At 33.5% G+C, this 19,103-nt stretch overlaps 2 protein-coding genes across 2 annotated transcripts; one reads left to right on the plus strand and one right to left on the minus strand.

Moving 5' to 3' along the window:
• Positions 1-2,852: 2,852 nt before the first annotated feature.
• LOC132294361 (putative pentatricopeptide repeat-containing protein At3g49142) lies at positions 2,853-6,226 on the plus strand. Its single transcript, XM_059792186.1, has one exon. It carries the CDS (start codon positions 3,365-3,367, stop codon positions 5,270-5,272), a length of 1,908 nt encoding a protein of 635 aa, XP_059648169.1. The 5' UTR covers positions 2,853-3,364; the 3' UTR covers positions 5,273-6,226.
• A 1,654-nt stretch (positions 6,227-7,880) lies between these two features.
• Positions 7,881-13,236, minus strand: LOC132294362 (uncharacterized). Its single transcript, XM_059792187.1, has 7 exons — positions 12,963-13,236; positions 11,126-11,225; positions 10,897-11,017; positions 10,686-10,807; positions 10,167-10,288; positions 9,912-10,071; positions 7,881-8,194 (listed from the first exon to the last, which is right to left on the minus strand). Exons 1-7 carry the CDS (start codon positions 13,087-13,089, stop codon positions 8,080-8,082), a joined length of 867 nt encoding a protein of 288 aa, XP_059648170.1. The 5' UTR covers positions 13,090-13,236; the 3' UTR covers positions 7,881-8,079.
• Positions 13,237-19,103: the final 5,867 nt, after the last annotated feature.

Below are 19,103 nucleotides of genomic sequence, written 5' to 3' on the forward strand. Positions count from 1 at the left end.
CCATGTCCATTTAACTTTGATGATCGTGAAGTCACGGTAGTCACCGTCCCTACGGGATCAGTGCTCTGTGGGACCCACTTTGATTGTGATGGTGTACTGATATAGCGTGGTGCCGAGTCGTAGCGGATGTTTGTGGCGTTAAACTATCTGCCACGTAAAGGGCTGCGATTCTCTGTTTGGATGCTCGGCTAATATAACGTGGATTCTTTTGTTCCTCTATGTCTCAGTGATCATGTGGGGGAGGGGTATAAGATAAAGATGTGAATTAATGATCCTTATTCGTTTTATTTTTTTTTTAACGCTCCGTTTGTACTTGGGTTTGTGTTACCGTAAATTTTAAAAATTATTTTCACTCTAAGATTAAAAAATTATTTTTATATAAATTATTTTATTCTCAAATGACGAAAAATGATTTACTAAAAAAATTTCATGTAGGCCATTTTTCACATATTATTTTAAGTTATGTAATCATTCCTATTGTTATTGAATTTCTATATCTCTTTCACAAGTAATCTTTTTTAATCTTCTTAATTTAAAAATTAAGAAGTATGGATACAAATTTGAATTGATCCGGAAACAAATTTGAGTCTAGATCATATTATGGTATACAAAGAGAGTGGAGAGAGAAATATTCGAAATATATATTTTACATGAAATGTAGCCTTAGTACCTTACATCTTCCCTAAAAAATTTTTTTCTAATCTTGTCTGCGTCAGGCTGTACTAAATAGTACAAAACTAGAGTACTATGCTGTACTTAATAGTACAGCATATATTAAATTATCCAAATACTAAAACTAGAGTTTGCACTGTATGTGACGAGATTAGAGGTTTTTCTATAAATGTATAGTTGCATCAAAAGTTTGTGCTAAGTTTATATTATTCACATTAATCCTAAATGAAATCACAAAAGAATTAAAAGAAAACATCATTTGATGGGTCATGGTGTGTTAATCTATATTTATGATATTAAATATAACTATCAATAAAGATTTTTTATACAAAAATTAAATTTTTTTGCTCATCGCATGATGTCATCATTACATCATATAGTGTACCATAAATTGAATTCACTAATCACCGAATTCGGTTCTTAAATCATTATTCTTTTTTTAAAAAAATGTATTTATAATTATTTAAGATAAATTTACGTGTAATCCCTTCAAAGTTTGATGAATCTGTTCATAATAATTATTGGAATCCACGCTACGTACGGATTATTTTATAGTTTATTATTCATATTTATCTGCATATATATATATATATTATTTGTAACGAATTACAGATAGAAGGAAAAAAAAAAAAAAAAAATTTGACACTTGAGATATGCAATAGTTCTTCTTCCCATTTAGTCCTTATGGACTTGTTTGGTTAGCATGAAATAGATAGAAAGGAAAAGAAACATAAATTTTTTAAATTTGTTAGGAGTTTGGTTAGCGTGAAAGAGAAAAAATTTAGGAAAGTAAATTATCGCAACTGCTTAATTTTCCTCAAAATATTTCTCGCAAAAAACACAGAACACAGGGAAATTTTACTTTCCCATAAAAGTGGTGCATTCATATCTGAAAAATTAGGATTAATGTTTTTACGTATACAATTTACAATTTAATTCAGACATAGACTTTTCTCGACTTTAGGACTCTAAATAAATTAGATGTACCAAACTAATTTAGTTTTAATTCTACATATGCAAGATGTATCAAACTAATTTAGTTGAAGCACAATATTTCGTTTAGACTCAAACTTTTTTTTCTTTCTAACTTGTACCTATAATCACAGATATCAAATTATTAAATATCATATTCATTGTTTCATTTTGAATTTTAAATTTTAATTTTGTTCATAATTCAAAAGATAAAGTAATGTCTTAAAAGAGTACAAAGTAATCTTATAACTAAAAGGGTAGTTTTGATAACTACAATTAATCTTATAACTAAAAGGGTAGTTTTGATAACTACAATCATTTTCTTTTCATTTTGATGCTTTTCAAGCTCACAAAATAATATTTTCTCACAACTTTTTTGAAAAAAATTATTGCTAACCAAATGCACGATGGAAACTTAATTTTATTTTCCTTTCTTTTACTTTCTTTCACTCTCACTTTCCATCATAATTTCCGTCTAACCAAACGGACCCTATATGATTTATAAACATACTTTTAACAAAATACATTAAAAATAAAAATATATATATTCTTTACAATTATTTTATTTTAAATTGTAATTTACTAATTTACCCCTGAATAATTATTACTGGATCCAATGACATGGTACTATAATACTCCTGAACACTTCTAAAGAAAACATACTACGTGTTAATTAGTGGGGCTAAAATTGAACGCAAATTTAGTAAAGAATATTAATGATGATAGTTACGCTTTGAAAATTAAATGATTCCCCAGGGTTAACACTTTTGGCACTTAGGTCATTAATACAATAAGCATGGTGAGATTGACAAATAGGATAGGCTGGAGTTGGAATAAACGGAGGCAAGTAGTTAGTGATGTTTTGTGTGACAAACAAATATCATATAACTTAAACATATACATATATATATATACACACACATATAGAATAACTATTATGCTAACTATTTTATATGGCGCGGACGGAGTTTTAGACGTAAAATAATAATAATAAAAATAATAAAAAAGAAAAAAATATAAGAAAGATCAATGTAGTAAGATGAGAATATTAAAATAGATGATTGGAGTGATTAAAAAAGATAGCGTTTCGAAAAGGAAGAAATTAGGTATAGCATCTATTAGTGACAAGAATAAAAAGATAAAGTATATTTAGATGCATTGACAATAAGAAAAGAGATAATTTATATAAATGGTAGAAGGTGAAAAGGGTGTTCAAAATTAATAATGAAATCATTAGAAATGATTTTAAAAAGTTAAATATTAGGGTGTAATAATAAAGAGTGAAAAAAGAGAATTCACTTATAGATCTACACATATGGAATTAAATAAAAAATAAAAAATGATGATGGTAGTGGTGAAGAAGGAAAGGAAAAGGAAAGGAGAGATGGCAGTAACCTCTTGCTGTGGTTGGTTGGTAAATGAGAAAAAAAATGATATTATTAACACCTAATTATGTTTAGTACAGAAAATAAAATGATTTATTTTATTGAATTTTTCTGTATATCTTTTTACATTAAAAAAAAAAAAGAAAAAAAAAGAAAAAAAAAAAAAAGAGTTTTCTTGATAAATAAAACCCATTAGTTTTAAAACGCCGGTTGGACCGGTAATGGACCTTTCGGGACCGTCCTACTCTAGATGAAACGCTGGTTCTTGACGGTGCGCGACTTTGTTCCTCAGTTTCTCTCTTCAATCTTCCCTCTCTAGGGTTTAATCAGTGTCCATGAAATGGAATCAAATCTCTCAAAAGGCAATGTTGTTCACACTTCTACAGCCACTTCTGGAAGACCCACTTCCCCTTTCAGCATATGCACCCATTTTCCAGTTCTTGACTGGCCACAACTTCCTCAAACAAGGCCAACAACTCCATGCCCACATGATCTCCCGAGGCCTCCGGCCCAACGCTGCCGTTGGCGCGAAAATGGTGGCAATGTATGCTAGTTCAGGTGATATAGACTCAGCTATAGTCCTATTTGATCGTATTACTCACCCATCTTCTCTTTTGTATAATGCGATGATTCGAGCATATACACGATATGGGTATTATGAGAAAACGATTGGAACCTACTCCCAAATGCATATGCTAGGTCTCAGTGCTGATAATTTTACGTTCCCTTTTGTGCTAAAGTCCTGTGCGGATTTATCGTATGTTAATTTGGGAAGATGCGTTCATGGGCAGAGTTTGAAAGCTGGGTTTGAGTTTGATTTGTATGTGGGGACTTCTTTGATCGATATGTATGCGAAATGTGGTGAATTGGATTATGCTCGTTCGTTGTTTGATGAAATGCCCGTCAGAGATGTTTCGTCTTGGAATGTGTTGATTGGTGGGTACATGAAAGAGGGCATTATTCATGTTGCTGAGGATTTGTTTGGGAAGATGTCGAATAGGAATATTGTGTCTTGGACTGCAATGATATCGGGGTATGCTCAGAACGGGTATGCGGCACAAGCACTGGATTTGTTTGATGAGATGTTGCAGGAGGGCTCGGAGGTAAAGCCCAATTGGGTAACTGTTATGAGTGTCCTCCCTGCATGTGCACATTCAGCTGCTCTTGAGCACGGGAAACGGATTCATAATTTTGCAAGTGAAGTTGGTTTAGACTCTAATTACTCTGTGCAGGCTGCACTTGTTGCAATGTATGCTAAATGCGGAAGTCTTGTTGATGCCCGGTGCTGTTTTGACCGGATACATCCGAATGGGAGGAATTTGGTTGCTTGGAACACTATGATTGCTGCATATGCTTCTCATGGCTGTGGCATGGAAGCTGTGTCAACTTTTGAGGATATGATGAGAGCTGGTGTCCTGCCTGATGCTATCACATTTACGGGCTTGTTATCAGGATGTGCCCATTCTGGTCTTGTTGATGTCGGCCTAAGATACTTCAACTGTATGAATACAGTGTACTTTGTGCAACCAAAACACGAACAATATGCTTGTGTTGTGGACCTTCTTGGCCGTGCTGGGCGATTGGTAGAAGCAATGGAGCTTATTTATCAAATGCCAATGACAGCTGGACCAAGCATTTGGGGTTCGTTGTTGTCTGCTTCTCGGAAACACCGGAATTTAGAGATTGCAGAGACAGCAGCTAGAAAGCTGTTTGTCTTAGAACCAGATAATAGTGGAAATTATATTCTGCTTTCAAATATGTACGCAGAAAGGAGGATGTGGAAGGAAGTAGACAATTTGAGAGCCATGCTAAAATCTCAGGGTGTGAAGAAGAGTCCAGGATGCAGTTGGATTGAGATCAATGGGAAGGCTCATCTATTTTTTGGAGGAGATACATCACACCCACAGGCAAAGGAAATTTACATATTGTTGGAGGCATTGCCTGAGAAAATTAAAGCAGCTGGTTATGTACCAGATACTAGTCTTGTGTTGCATGATGTGAGTGAAGAGGAGAAAGAGTATAACCTAACAACTCACAGTGAGAAGTTGGCCATTGCTTTTGGGCTTCTTAACACAAGCCCTGGTACTGTTCTCCGTGTGACTAAAAACCTTCGAATATGCGGAGACTGTCACACGGCCACCAAGTTCATTTCGAAAATGTATGGACGGGAGATCATTGTGAGAGATGTGAATCGGTTCCATCATTTTAAAGATGGGTTTTGTTCCTGCGGTGATTATTGGTGAATTAGAAGACGTTAATGCTGTTCTGAAGAGTTGTTGATTAAGATTGAAATGAGGCTTTAAGTCCCCATATGCACCATAATTGGTGCACAATTTGAGAACTCTTCAGAAATATCAAGGCAAGTAGGGTGCAGTTGGGTTGTGTTCGAATTCCAGTTGTTTCTTCAAAGAGGGGTTGGAATTTAAATGTTAGTCTTTTACCGAAGTAGCTATTTAGATACAAGATATAAGCATATGGTTACAATGAAGAGGCTTTTACATGGGCAGCTTTTTAGATACAATATATAAGAATGGTTTCAACGAAGTGTATAATATCATTACTGAAGTTTGATACTGGCCATTGCTTTGGCTTCTTAACAGGAACACTGGAATTTATCATTTACAATCTCCCATGGCCTTCACTCGTTTGAAGGCACAAAAGTTCTTTTTACACTATTTTGGAAACCCAAGGACTCAATCGTATGGATATGTGAAATACAGGATTTCAAATTCTAGCAGGAAAATGCATCCTCCCTCCTTGATCGATGCTAAGATCCCGACAGCTCACCTACGTTTGGTTGAAGGAAAGGAAGGAGAAGTGATGGAGTAAAGATGGAAGGAGGGGTGAAGTATCTCCAGGTCCACCATTTTGCTTTCATTCAAAAGTGGAAGGAAGGGGAGAGAGAGAAATGAGTATTTCTTGGACAAAAAACTTTTCAAAGGGAGGTCATGGTTCGAGCTTCTGTGAAGGTAGGCAGCCTGAGTGAATTACTTTACCTTCCAGAGAGATATATATATATATATATCCTCTTTCTTTTCCACTCAACTAAACAAAAAGGAGGGATGGGCACTCTCTTTTCTTGAAATGCTTCTTCCATCTCTCTTCTTATTCCTTCTATTCATTTTTTTTTCATTCCTCCTACCAAAACAATTTACAAACTTCAAAGCTTGAATAAAAAGTCGTCTCTCTTTATCGGATATGCCTCAGTCTCGACATGGTTTTGTACCCGCCATCAATTTGTGAAACGTATTTTATAATGGTATGAATTTTATATCACTCTTTCAATCTTGTTCTTTGAATTTTTAGCAGAAAAGGCCAATCTCAATGCATATAACGTCATTTGGAAATTAGAACCCTTCGTTCTTTGTTATTTTGGAAATTGACACTTGACAGTGATGCCATGTGATTGTAGTAGACCATCTCTATGTTGAGAGATATTTGACTTAACAATCCTCCTCATGTGATGGTGCATTGTCATGTTTTGCACTTGAATTGACATTTAGACTCCGTGTAAATTGTTTTTCTCAGAATTTTTTTTTTTTTTCATGTAAAATATTTATTTATTTTTTCTGCAGTGTTTGACAAAAGTTTAGGTCGAGGTTGAGATCGAGTCCATCGGGTGGGAGTCTGAGACGTAAGAAATAACTTGCCGAAAATTGATTAATAAGTTATTTTTTTATATTTTAATAATTTTTTTTTCGTAAATATTTTATGACGACCGGACACCAAAAAATATTTTACGGATTAGAAGAAATTTTTTTTCTAATTCGTGAATTTAATTTTGTCCCTCAGAAGCAAATTCTTTTTTAATTTCTGAATTTAATTTTATTGTGGGAAACACTAAATCGTCAAATTAAAAATAAAATAATAATAAATAAAAAAATTCAAAGTTTAAACTATAATTTTTCCATTCTCAAATTCCCAAGACCTCCAGAAATAACACACAAATACATGTGACATTTACCATAAGCAAGAATGAACTAAAATGTACCTAAACACAAAAAAACTACAGAAAAGGTTCACAACTAAGAATGAATCCTATAATTACAAATCTTAGTTGTCATGCTCATCATTTTTTAGTTTCTTTTATTTACTTAATAGATATCTAATTACAAGTTCTTCAAAAAGAATATAGTAGTAGTCTAGAAATATCAATTGGGTTCGAATATATATATACATATATTTGCAATAAATTATATACACACTTTACTTTGTTTAATTAAGATGCTTACTATTTTAGAATTTCTAAACCAATCCTTTCATTTATAAATATAAAACAATAATATCTCTGAGACTTCAAAATAAATGTATAGATTTCAGTTGCAATGTTATAAAAAATAATATTAACTTTTTCGATTTTAAAGTACTAATACTGTGTATGAAAAGAATCCATCACTCCTAAGTCGCAACTTACACACTTGTGTCCTCTCACAGGAATCTCTTTTAGAACATATGCTAAAGAATTATAGCATATGCACAAATATTTTTATACATGCACATATCATATCTATATAAATATAGTCGATCAAAATTTAAAGATCTTTTGATGCTTTCTCCATTTTCACAGTGCTATAATTCTTTAGCATATGTTCTAAAATTACTGCACAAGGCTATGGTGTCCTCTCACAGGAATCTCTTTCCTCTTGGAAAGAAAGTAATCTGTAACTGATTGACGCCATCTAGAATCCTTCTGGTAGAGAAGGCCAAGGGCTTTACATGGTTCCTTGTGAAAAGCAGCTTTTCAAATTTATCAATGCGTCTGTTCAAAGCATCATTAGCAGACATCCTTTCTCTAATATTCGCATCTTGTCGATCACTCCATGATCAACAAATGGAAGTTACGCTACTCCACGGGAGGGAAAAAAATACAAGTTATGCTATATAATTATATTCACACTATAAAAAGGTAATTTCTATACATTCTGAAGCAAACAATACGGTTATTTTTGTACGTTGGACTAATGATTTGCTTATAGGTAACCGAGGTTACTTTTCTTCCCGTCCACGTAGAAGTGTAGAACTCAGGTTTAAAAATAGCAAGCATAAAACCTTATGGTGATTCCTCAGTTGGAACATTTGAGTAGCTGCAAGTGTAACTCTCTACCTTCGTGTCACTTACTTCAACTTTGGTCCATGAAATTCTCCATGCCTGTAGCAAACTTCGCCTGCATCAAAAAGAAATAACAAGTGCATGAGAAATGGAGAGAGAGGGCGAGGAGGGATGGGGTTACAAAATGCATGTACTAGCCAGCATGAACTGAGTCTTCACTCTTCAGAAAGAGTTCAACCAAACAGTGGCATGTTTTGCACGTAGGGAAAAAAAAAAAGGGGTAAATGAATTCCCAAAAATAAAAACAGAGGTAAATCTATATTTCTTCAGGGCCTTCAATGGAGCAGCGAACATTCTGGGTTAGGTAGTCGCAGCGGCCAAAGTAGTTAGAGCATGTCGGTCTTGACTAAGGAGCCACACAAATATCATAATTTGGTAAAGTAAGCACACTGATGATTATCAGGGCAATGGATAACATCCTCTTTAATCAGTCAGATATGCATCTGGTACTTCTTTTGGCAAAGTAAGCATACCTATACCAAATACAATGAAACATGCAGGCCATGCCAACGCACGTTTCACATCAATTATGTCACCAATGGAATATATTTACATGTCCCAAATTCATCCCACCAATATTCTATATACTTCTGATCAACATCCCACTAATTTAATCATGACCGTCAGACTCCAGTTCTCTAAAAATTCAACCCTAAAGGCCCATTTTGAGCATTTTTCTTCCAAATAGTGGGGTTGAACATTGGTACTCAAATTGAGCACCAGATCACAATGCTGGCACATACAATGGCAGAATGCAATATATGAAGTTCCTAATTTTCAAAGCTTGTCCTAATTGATTTATCATCTTTATCATCCAATCCTTATCCCATGTGAATGGGATCTGTCACATGAATTATCTTTTTTATTCTTTCCTATGACACTATATTTCCTCTAACATTTAATTTTTTAAGATCATTTTTAATTATTTCATCACATGTAAGTTTTGGTCGGCCTCTTTGTCGTTTACCTTCTAGGCAAACAACTCTACATCTTCTAACCGGGACACTCTACCTCTTCTCCGAGACATTTTCAGATCCACATTGTATATGGCCATACCACCTTAGTCTATTTTCTCGGATTTTAACATTAGTATATGCCTAGTTTTCTCCTCACACGTTCATTACCTAATTGATTTCTAATTTATTTAAAACCTTCCTCCAAATTTATTCCAAACACCCCAAATTTATGGGAAAATATAATCCCAATTCAAATCGTATGGATAGTCAAATAAACTTATTTCAAAATCCCATTAAATGCATTGATGTCATTTCTTTGTGGTCAACATCATATTACTCTCGTAATTCCTTGGAGTCTAATATAGAAATACTTAATAAATAACCAGCGATGTTAAAACCAGTATAAATGCATGATACACTGTCAACTCTATGTATGATTCCACAAAAACTCTTTAGTAGAAAGTCAACTTACATAATATGAACCATTTGAGTTAAAGCCAATGTGCTATCTGATTCTGACACTCAACCCAAAATTGAACCTCGGATTATTTGAGTTAAATCAAGTGGCTTTGTGAAGTATTAGGGATCTATTTTATTTGAATGTTGTTGGAACCTTGCATATAATTCTAGAACTATTGAATTATGGGTCTCATTTGAGCTCATGCTCAATGAAAAAGTTGGATTTATGTACATAAGTTCATCACACCACTTTTTATATAGGGCATCTATTTAAATCATTGTAGTGAGCCACTGGATTCCCTAACACCAAGTTTTATGGAGGAAGTCACAAGAGGATGACCAAAAATGAAAGAGTACCTTTCCGTTTCAATACTCCTCTTTGCAAGCATGAGTGTCAAGAATACGGGAACCATTGCAGCACACAAGTGCTTGAGAGTGTGCCCACTGACAATATGATAAGTCCATTTGTAAATCGGTTTATCTGCCGCTTCTTCCACCTTAGCTAAAAGATAAAATCCTGCAAATCATGGAGTGCAATCTCACTCAGCACAGCAGAAAGCATTCAAAAAATCAGGTATATGAAAGAAGAACCATTTGATAGCGAGTATCAACCTGCAGCCCAAAGCCAATATGTGGAATGTGTATACATTGGAGGCAACAAGATAGCCATTAATGGAATAGCAATGCAAGGTACAAACTGTACCAATGCATATGGGCGAAGGTCATCAAAAAACCTGCAGAATGAATCGTACATTGTCAGAAATTGTTTGATTGGAAATGGCTGGTGTCAGCCGTGCTCATGCAATCCTCTAGGGAGAAGCTCAGACACTGAAATTCATAATTTTTTTATTTGTTATTTATTTATTTTGTAAAATGGCATCGCAATAAGATGTTAAAGGCCAAAAAGACACTATTTCACTTGGTGACAAGTTCTCCCAAATCCAACCCATGTGCTAACTCCAAACTAGCCTAGCACTTTCTCCCTCTACAACCACTACCAACTGCAATGCTATTAATCTTGACCCATATTTGCTGAGACAAAAACATTTCTTCAGAAATATTGCAAGGAATCCATCAAATAAAATGAACAAACATAATCCTTTTTCATTTAGGAAAGAATAAGAATCTTACCTCCAATACAAAATGCTTATTACGCCCGCCAATAGTAGGGGAATAATGGACACAGTTCCCTTTCGCTGATCGATTCTTTCAATAATAAAGATTGCAACAATCGACGTAAACGCAATAGTCATCTATGATAATTACAATCAAATGTTAACAAAGTAATACTTAAGATACAGTCAGAATACTGTGTTCAATTTCATCAGAGAAATACACTCACCGGCAAGCGATCCCACACAAGACTAGCATCGTTTGGCTTGAGATGATAGTAAGAGGATCCAAAACCAACAGCCGCCACACCAATGAAAAAACACGTCCAGCCCAAAAGCTCACCTTGCAAGCTTTTGGTGCAAAATTTTAGATAGCATCATGACCGTTAAATATACAAAAGAAGGATCTTGTTTAACTTAAGCATCCTAAGGAATTGATAATCATCTACAGCACAATACCTCAGCCTAAAATAGTTCCCATGAAAGCAAAGGATAAGGCCTACGATACCAATAACAAGGAATGGGAAATTTGAAACCACATTCAGCATATTAGGTATACCTGATATGCAAAGACAAACATGTCAGTTGCAGCAGAGTATGATAGAGAAATAAACAACTGGCGCTGTTCAAACTCAAAGGAAGCAACAATTCTAAATATTTTACAACGGCAGAAGGATCCAACCTAGTAAATTATGCCTAGACAAGGAAGAAAGGAAGAAAAGCCCATGTGGACCCCACCATAGTAGTCACATGAGTGGTACATTTTTTTTATATTTCAGGTGAATCCATATGATTCTCACCTCTGTTTTAAAAAAATTAAAATACAACATTCAACCCCGTTACCATACTAGGATGAGAATCCTGCACCACCCCTTTATAGGGTGACAAGAAATACCATTGAAGCTATTCAAGCTACATTTGGTGGCCCACATTATTTTAACTTATTTTGAGAAGAAAAAAAAAAAAGAAAAAAGAGTTTTTTCATGACTAGCCTATTTAAAAGTTTTGCAACATAAGGATGTTTTAGCAATTTTATCTTTATCTAGTGTCAAGTTTAGTAAACTTTTGGATGCAAGTTTTGTCTACTTGTTTAGAATTAATATAAACGTCCCTGTTGGCAAGGAATCTTCAAAGTTAAAAGTTCCTCTATTGGGCTGACTATGCTTCTATATGAGCAAGCCTTGTTGACACAATTAGAAAATTTTTGAAACAATAAAATTTTCTCATTATTTTTATTGTCAAACGCCATTAACATTCTTTTAACAGTGAGGCACCATTGACCCCTTAATAGATCTAAACAAATATACAACAAAACCTTAGTAAGATCTAAGGTTATTAAGATTGTTTCGCAAAATCAATAACCACAACAGGCCCTCCGATCAACCTAAATGAATCTCCAAAACCCTAACTCTTCACTCATGGAACCCTGACCCTAATTGTTTACCGTTCCAGCCCCAAAACCTTGAATTTTTTTTCTTAATATTGAGAAATTGTATCATGCTTTTCTCTTTAGTTTCTAACTTTCTCATCAAACTTAGCCTTAAACCTCAACCAATCTACCCTTTATTCCAACCTTGTCTTCCTGACTATAATCTCTAAAAAAAGCCCTAACCGACCATTAACTTATCATAGTTAGCCTCTATCCCCTTTCTTAAAGCTCCATCCTACATCTGCATACTTCAATTATTTAATACCACATAAAATAGACACTTACAGAAACTAAAATCTGATACATCCAAACACCAAAGATACCAAATCAAAAGTTGGGGATCAAGGTTTCAGACAGTAAATATAAAAAACTAAAACTCATGCAAGTATCATCCATAAGAGTATGGAATATATATATATATATATATATATATATATATATATATATATATATTATATTTTCAATTTGTTAAGATGAATATTTTAAAAATTCCTTCAAAATTGATAAGCATATGCATAAAGATGTCTTGAGCAATTATCAATATGGTACCTCAAAAAAAAGTCTCCTCTTATATAACATGTCTGGTAAAATCAAATGCATAACATGTTTGTAAAATAAAATGCATAACATGTCTGGTTGACTTCAAATCCTTCACGATATGAGATATATCAAAATTGGTACATCTCAATCTCAGCCTATCCCCAGCAAAGAACATTGAATATGGAAAAATAATGACAGAAGTCAACCAAAAAAAAATAAGTCAAATCCGAAACCCTAAAGTAGGAGAAACTTCGTAGAATTGTGATTTTGAAATCCAAAATTTAACGAAAAACAAAGAGCTTTGGAAATTGAGGAAAGCGAGATTACCGAAGAATTTGCGTTTGTCTGCAAAGTCATGATAAGCTTGGGACTGAGGAATGGCTGGTGTCACGATCATCAGAACTACAAAGCATAGAATCGCCACAAGCCATGAGTATATAGTCCGTTTTCTCATATCTCTGTGATGCTTTGGTGTGTGTCTGTGGAGACGGACTATGGAGACGTTGGTCTAGAGAGGGAATAAACAGAGTCGGACAAGTAAAATAGATGAAAATAGCAATTGGCTAATTGCTCTCTTCATTCCCTTCTTCTTCTTTTGTTTCATTTTACTACGTATGTTGTATCAAATTCATGGCCCAGTTGAATTTTTTTAAAAACAAAAATGAACATATTTCCAAAAATAACCTTAAGTTTTTCAAGTTTATAACATAAATTTTATTTTTTAAAAACTAAATAGATAATTTTATAAAAGGACAACACAATATGTGCATTTCTTTTTAGGAAAGAATATAAGGTAAAAAATGCAAATGGTCATTAATATTTTCTCATCTATTAGCCAATAGAAAAGAGCAAAAGTTAGAAACATGATGTAATAAAATCATATTATTGAAAAACCTTGACAAATCATGTCTTTAAAATATTTATTTTTAATTTTTCCTTTGTCAGAATTTAGTTGTCAATTTTTAGACCTCAACCTTATCTATCTCTTTATGTATTTTACTTTTTCTTTTTTACAAATTCTAATATTATTTTTAATTACTAATGTGTAATTGAGTTAATAAATATATCATCATCTCTTTAGCATACCAATAAATGAGTATTACATTTTATAAATAATTTGTATCTCGTGCATTTGCACTATAATAAAAAAAAGAATAATGATATAATTGCCAAACTGTTAAACCCCAATTGGAGGCCGAACCCACATTCTTACTCTGTCGATGGGGTGATTCAAATATAAATTCTTCTCTCTGACAATTAATGCTTTATATTTTGTTAGTTTATAAAAAACCTTTCACTTTTATAAATTTTACTACATATGCCATCTAACTTTGCAAAGCAATGTCCCGGATATTTTTTTTTCTTTTTTGTAAGTTTACACTTAAACTTTCTAATTGGATTTAATTAAACTCGAAAGTAATAAAATAGAATGATAACTTTTTAAAAAATTATAAAGTAAAATTTTTAAAAGAAAATAATATTTAAATAATAAACTAAAAAAAAAAAAAGGACAAATAAAACTAAAGAATTAACTAATAAGATCTACCAATATGTCTGGTAAAAAAATTTCAAGTGTAATTAAATCCAATTAGAAAGTTTAAGTGTAAACTTACAAAAAATAAAAATATAAGAAAAAGAAAAAATTTTGGACATTCTTTTGCAAAGTTGGATGGCATGTGTAGTAAATTTTATAAAAGTGAAAAGTTTTTTTATAAACTAACAAAATATAAAGCATTAATTGCGAAGGGAAGAATTTCTATTTGAATCACCCCATCCACTTGAAGAAAGAAGATGGTTCCGCCTCTAATTTGGGTTTAAGAGTTCGACAATTCTATCATTACTCTTCTTTTTATTATAGTGCATAATTCGACCTTCAATTCGGGTTTAAGAGTTCGACAATTCTATCATTACTCTTCTTTTTATTATATTGCATAGTTCGACTTTCAATTCGGATTCGACAATTTTATCATTATTCTCCTTTTTATTATAGTGCAAATGCAAGAGATACAAAATATTTATAAAATGTAACACTCATTTATTGGTGTGCTAAAGAGATGATGATATATTTATTAACTCAAGTACATATTACTAATTAAAAATAATATTATAATTTGTGGAAAAAAAAAAGTGAAATACATACAGATATAGATAAGGTTGAGATCTAAAAAATGACAACTAAATTCGGACAAAGGAAAATTTAAAAATAAATATTTCTAAGACATGATTTGTCAAATTGGCCTATTCTAGATGGTTTTTTTAATAAATGATTTTATTACATCTCGATAAATCGAATGATATATGAATTGGCATTTTGCCCTTACTTAACATCTTTTTAACTTTTTCTTTTCTTTCTATTGACGAATAGATGAGAAGGTATTAAAAACCGTTTGCATTTTTTACCTTCTGTTCCTTCGTCTTAAATGTAGTGTTTGCTATCTTTTTTATTTTTACTATTCTTGGCTCTAAAAAAAGGATGGTTTGCATTTTGGTTTTTCTTCAAAATGATGGGCATTTGTCATCATCTAACTTTTTTTTATTTACTGTAGCCCAAGTAAATAATAAATATACTAAAATGACATGACTTTAAGTGTTTTTTTCTCCTAATTTTAATTTTTTAAAAAAAATTTGATTGCTGATTAAAAATAAAATAAAATAATAACTCTTTAATTCATGAACAGTTAACTAATTGCGCTCAATGATCTTCAAATATTAAATAAAATTTATTGATTAAGTTTACTTATTCATTAATTTTATAAAAATATAATTGATAGGCATATACTATTAAATAGCCACATTGGATCTAAAATTCATGAAATAGATTATTAATCGTATTAAATGATTATAAAAAATTCAATAAAACACATATCGGTGTACTTTGGACACCACGTGGATATATTAAAAACTTAACTATTGCGATAGTTAATTTTAACACCAATACATACCCGATTACATTAATTGCGTCTGTGCCTGTGCAACAACAAAGCTTGTAATAGCCATGGGGGCGTAGTAGTGATGGTAAGAGCTTAGTGTTTGCACTTTACAGGTCAGTGTTCGAACCTCTCAAGCCTTCTATGTTCTTGACTCATCCGGTGTGTGGCTATGGGGCTGTGCTACATTACCCCCAATTTGGTGTCATGGAGTGGGGTCCCTAAAGGGCCTTATTTCAAGGAATTCTGGGTCATAAAAAAAAAAAAAAAAAAAAAACAAAACTTGTAATAACAATTGTGGGCCACAGCCCCCGGGGGCGTAGCAGTGATGGTAGGAGCTCGGCACTTGCACTCCACAGGCCAGTGTTCAAACCTCCCAAGCCCCCTATGTTCTCGACTCATCCGGTGTATGGCTATGGGGCTGTGCTACATTACTCCCAGTTTGGCGCCATGGGGTGGGGTCCCTAAGGGGCCTTGTTTCAAAAGTTCTGGGTCATCAAAAAAAAAAAAAAAAACAATTGTGGGCCACAGAGATCTTTGTGCCTATTAGCTATGCTGACTCATTATGGCCTCGTTTACTAACGCTTTCACTTTCTTACTTTTACTTTCTTCAAAAATAAAATCATACTTTTCATTCCTAAAGTTGAAATATAAAGTAAAATTATATTTATTAATTTGTTATGCTTTCAATATTTTTAAAGTAAGAAATTAAAAAGTAAGTTTAATAATTATATAATTTTATTTTGCTTTCTATTTGACCATTAATGTTATATAATATATATATATCATCATTGCTGCAATCCTAGGGTTTCTTGATCGGTCAAATATCATGTCGTACCTCTCTGTTATGGAAACTTAAAAGTTTATGAAGAATTGCTTTCAAATCCTAGGGTTCCACAAATTAAGAGTATTTGGTTTCTAAACCTGCGTCTCGCCTTTATAGACATAGGTCTCTTTCCCTCTCTTTGGGTCTATCTTTGCTCCAATCTTTGTCAATTGCCTGGCCCAAGTCTCTCTGGTCAATAGAGACTGTTTCAACCCTTTCAAAAATTTTCTTTCATAAGTCCTCATTCTGGACTGAAGAATTGCCTTGCAATTGATGCCGGAATTGCCTTGCAATTGATGGTGGGTTTCGCGAGTGTTTGTAAAGAGAGAAAGAGAGAGACATAGGATGGAGGCGTTATAACATAAACCAAAGAAGATTTCAGATGTGGCGATGGTGGAGGTGGTTGTCGGCCATGGCGATGGTGGCGGTGGTTGTCAACGGCGAGGGTATGCCCTTTAGGGATTTTTTTTTATATTTTTTTTCTTCTTCTTCTTCTTATGTGATTGGTTGATGGATTTGGGTATATTGTTGATGGTGTGTATGAGAGAAGAGAGATTGGTGCTTCAATCCAATTTTGAATACAGAGAAAGAGTGATTGGGGCTTGATCCAATATCTAATACAGAGAAACTGAAGCGACATCATCGTCTTCTTCGGCATCGTCGTCTTCGTCCAGATAGACAGAGAACGATACTGATAGAGAGAGAGTGTGGTGGCCAGGTGGTGTCTTCTTTCGTCGTCGGTGGTTAGTGTCTTCCATTGTTGCCGGTTGGGGGGATGAGATGATGATGATAGAGAGGGAGAGGAGAGGATGATGGGTGATGCTCGGCTGATGGGTCAGTGAATGCTACAGTAACAGAAAGTATTTTCTGTGTACAGTGGAGAAAATAAAGAAAGTAACAAATCTTTACTTTCTCTTTCCTTCATTAAATGTGAAAGTACTTTCTAAAAGCTGAAAAGTAAAATCAAACATAATTTGTACTTTTACTTTATATTTTTAGGAATTGAAAGTTAAAAACAGGAATGATTCCTGTTAGTAAACAGGCCCTATGTTTATCATTTTTCTACTTCTAAAAGTGCCACGTAAGAACACACAAGATTTGGTTCTGGTATAGTGATGCAGTTGAGATGGTTGGGGAATGGGATACTAGAATTTATCTTTTTAAATTTGGGTTAGACTCATACTAGAATTCGCTTGTTTTTTAGTAAAATTATGTTGTGTGTTTTTTTATAGTAGCATTGAATTTTCATTTATTTATTATTATTATTATTATTTTTTATGTAACGTTTATTATTATGCCATCACATTTAAAATGAATAATTTGATTTTTGTTTTGTATACAAAAGTTTAGATGTAAAAAGAATGCCTTATGATTGAGATGTAATTTGACTTTGTTTTTTAAGAGTAATTTCAGCAATATGAAATTCATTAAACATTATACTCATTTCCTCACACTCTTTCTTCAAAACCTTCATTTTCCTTTATTTTTCTTCCACCAATTTAACGGTGTAAATTTACCATGCATTTAGGGGATTCGAACTCGTAACCTTTATGATGTGAGATAAGAGTATTTGTTATGAGTAATGATATTTGCACCGATTTATTGCACCGAATGTTTCTTGATTGGTTATTTATGCATAGTACATGTAAATGGATTGACTTATTTCTTTATTTATGCATAAATGGATCGATTAAAATAAATAGGCCTGATAATTCATTACAACAAATCTCATAAATAAAGAAGTGGAGCCCTCCACTTACATGTACTATACATAAATAACCAATCAGAAACATTCGGTGAAACAAATCGGTACAAGTATTATTACTCGTTTGTTATTAGGTTATCCCTACCTCATTTTTTAAAAGCAAAATAAGGCGCCGTTTGGGGAGCTTCCTGAACCCTCAAAAATGTCTTTATAATTTTGAAACATTTATTTGAAAAAAATTGTCACGTTTGTTTGCATGTGTAAGGGACTTTCTAAAAAAGTCAACGATCATGAAGCTCGTTGCAGAAAAGTAATAAAATGCTGCTTTTGAAACATCCTTTAAAATAGTCAAAATATTTAAGGGTCGTGATAGATAGGCTGATAATTTTGGCCGATCAGTTTGGCAGAATACATGTGGCAGGGGCAGTAAGCAAATTAACCAAATTTTTTTTTTTTTTTTGGTAAAGTGGATTCCTTCTTTTTCTCTCTCCTCTCTCTACCAGTGCCACTTCCATGCCTGCAACCATCATCACTGCCCAGATAAGCGAATCTTTGGACCCTCATCGCCTCTTTTTGGGCAGCTCTCGCCGAAGCGAAATGGCAATCTACTTCGACCTTGTTTTCGCGTTGCTCGGGAATTGCCTATCAGACAAGACCATCGAAAGAGCGATTTTCATGGAATTCGGATTCTTGTAGATAGATGATGGAAACTTTCGCTTACTGATCGATCGATTGAATGAAGATTGGACTGAGGGAAAAGAAAGACAAACAAACCACTAATGAGAAGCTAACCTCCCGGTTTTTACGTTTCCAGCCAAGCTTGAAATCCATCATCACTTTATGGGGGAGTCTAAGGTCCGGCGATTTTCTGTCATTCTTGAATCTAGAGAGATAGTCAGGCAGTGGATTGAGGAAAATCACCAATTGACGTTGTTCATTGTGCTATCGAATGAAACCCCTTCATAGATTAAGAAAGTCTTTGACTGCCCTTCCCTGTCTTGCCAAAAAAG

The sequence above is a fragment of the Cornus florida genome, unplaced genomic scaffold (genome assembly GCF_030987335.1).
Source record: "Cornus florida cultivar Cherokee Brave unplaced genomic scaffold, ASM3098733v1 CherokeeBrave_3.0.0_Hap2_Chr02, whole genome shotgun sequence".
Classification (NCBI taxonomy): Eukaryota; Viridiplantae; Streptophyta; class Magnoliopsida; order Cornales; family Cornaceae; genus Cornus; species Cornus florida.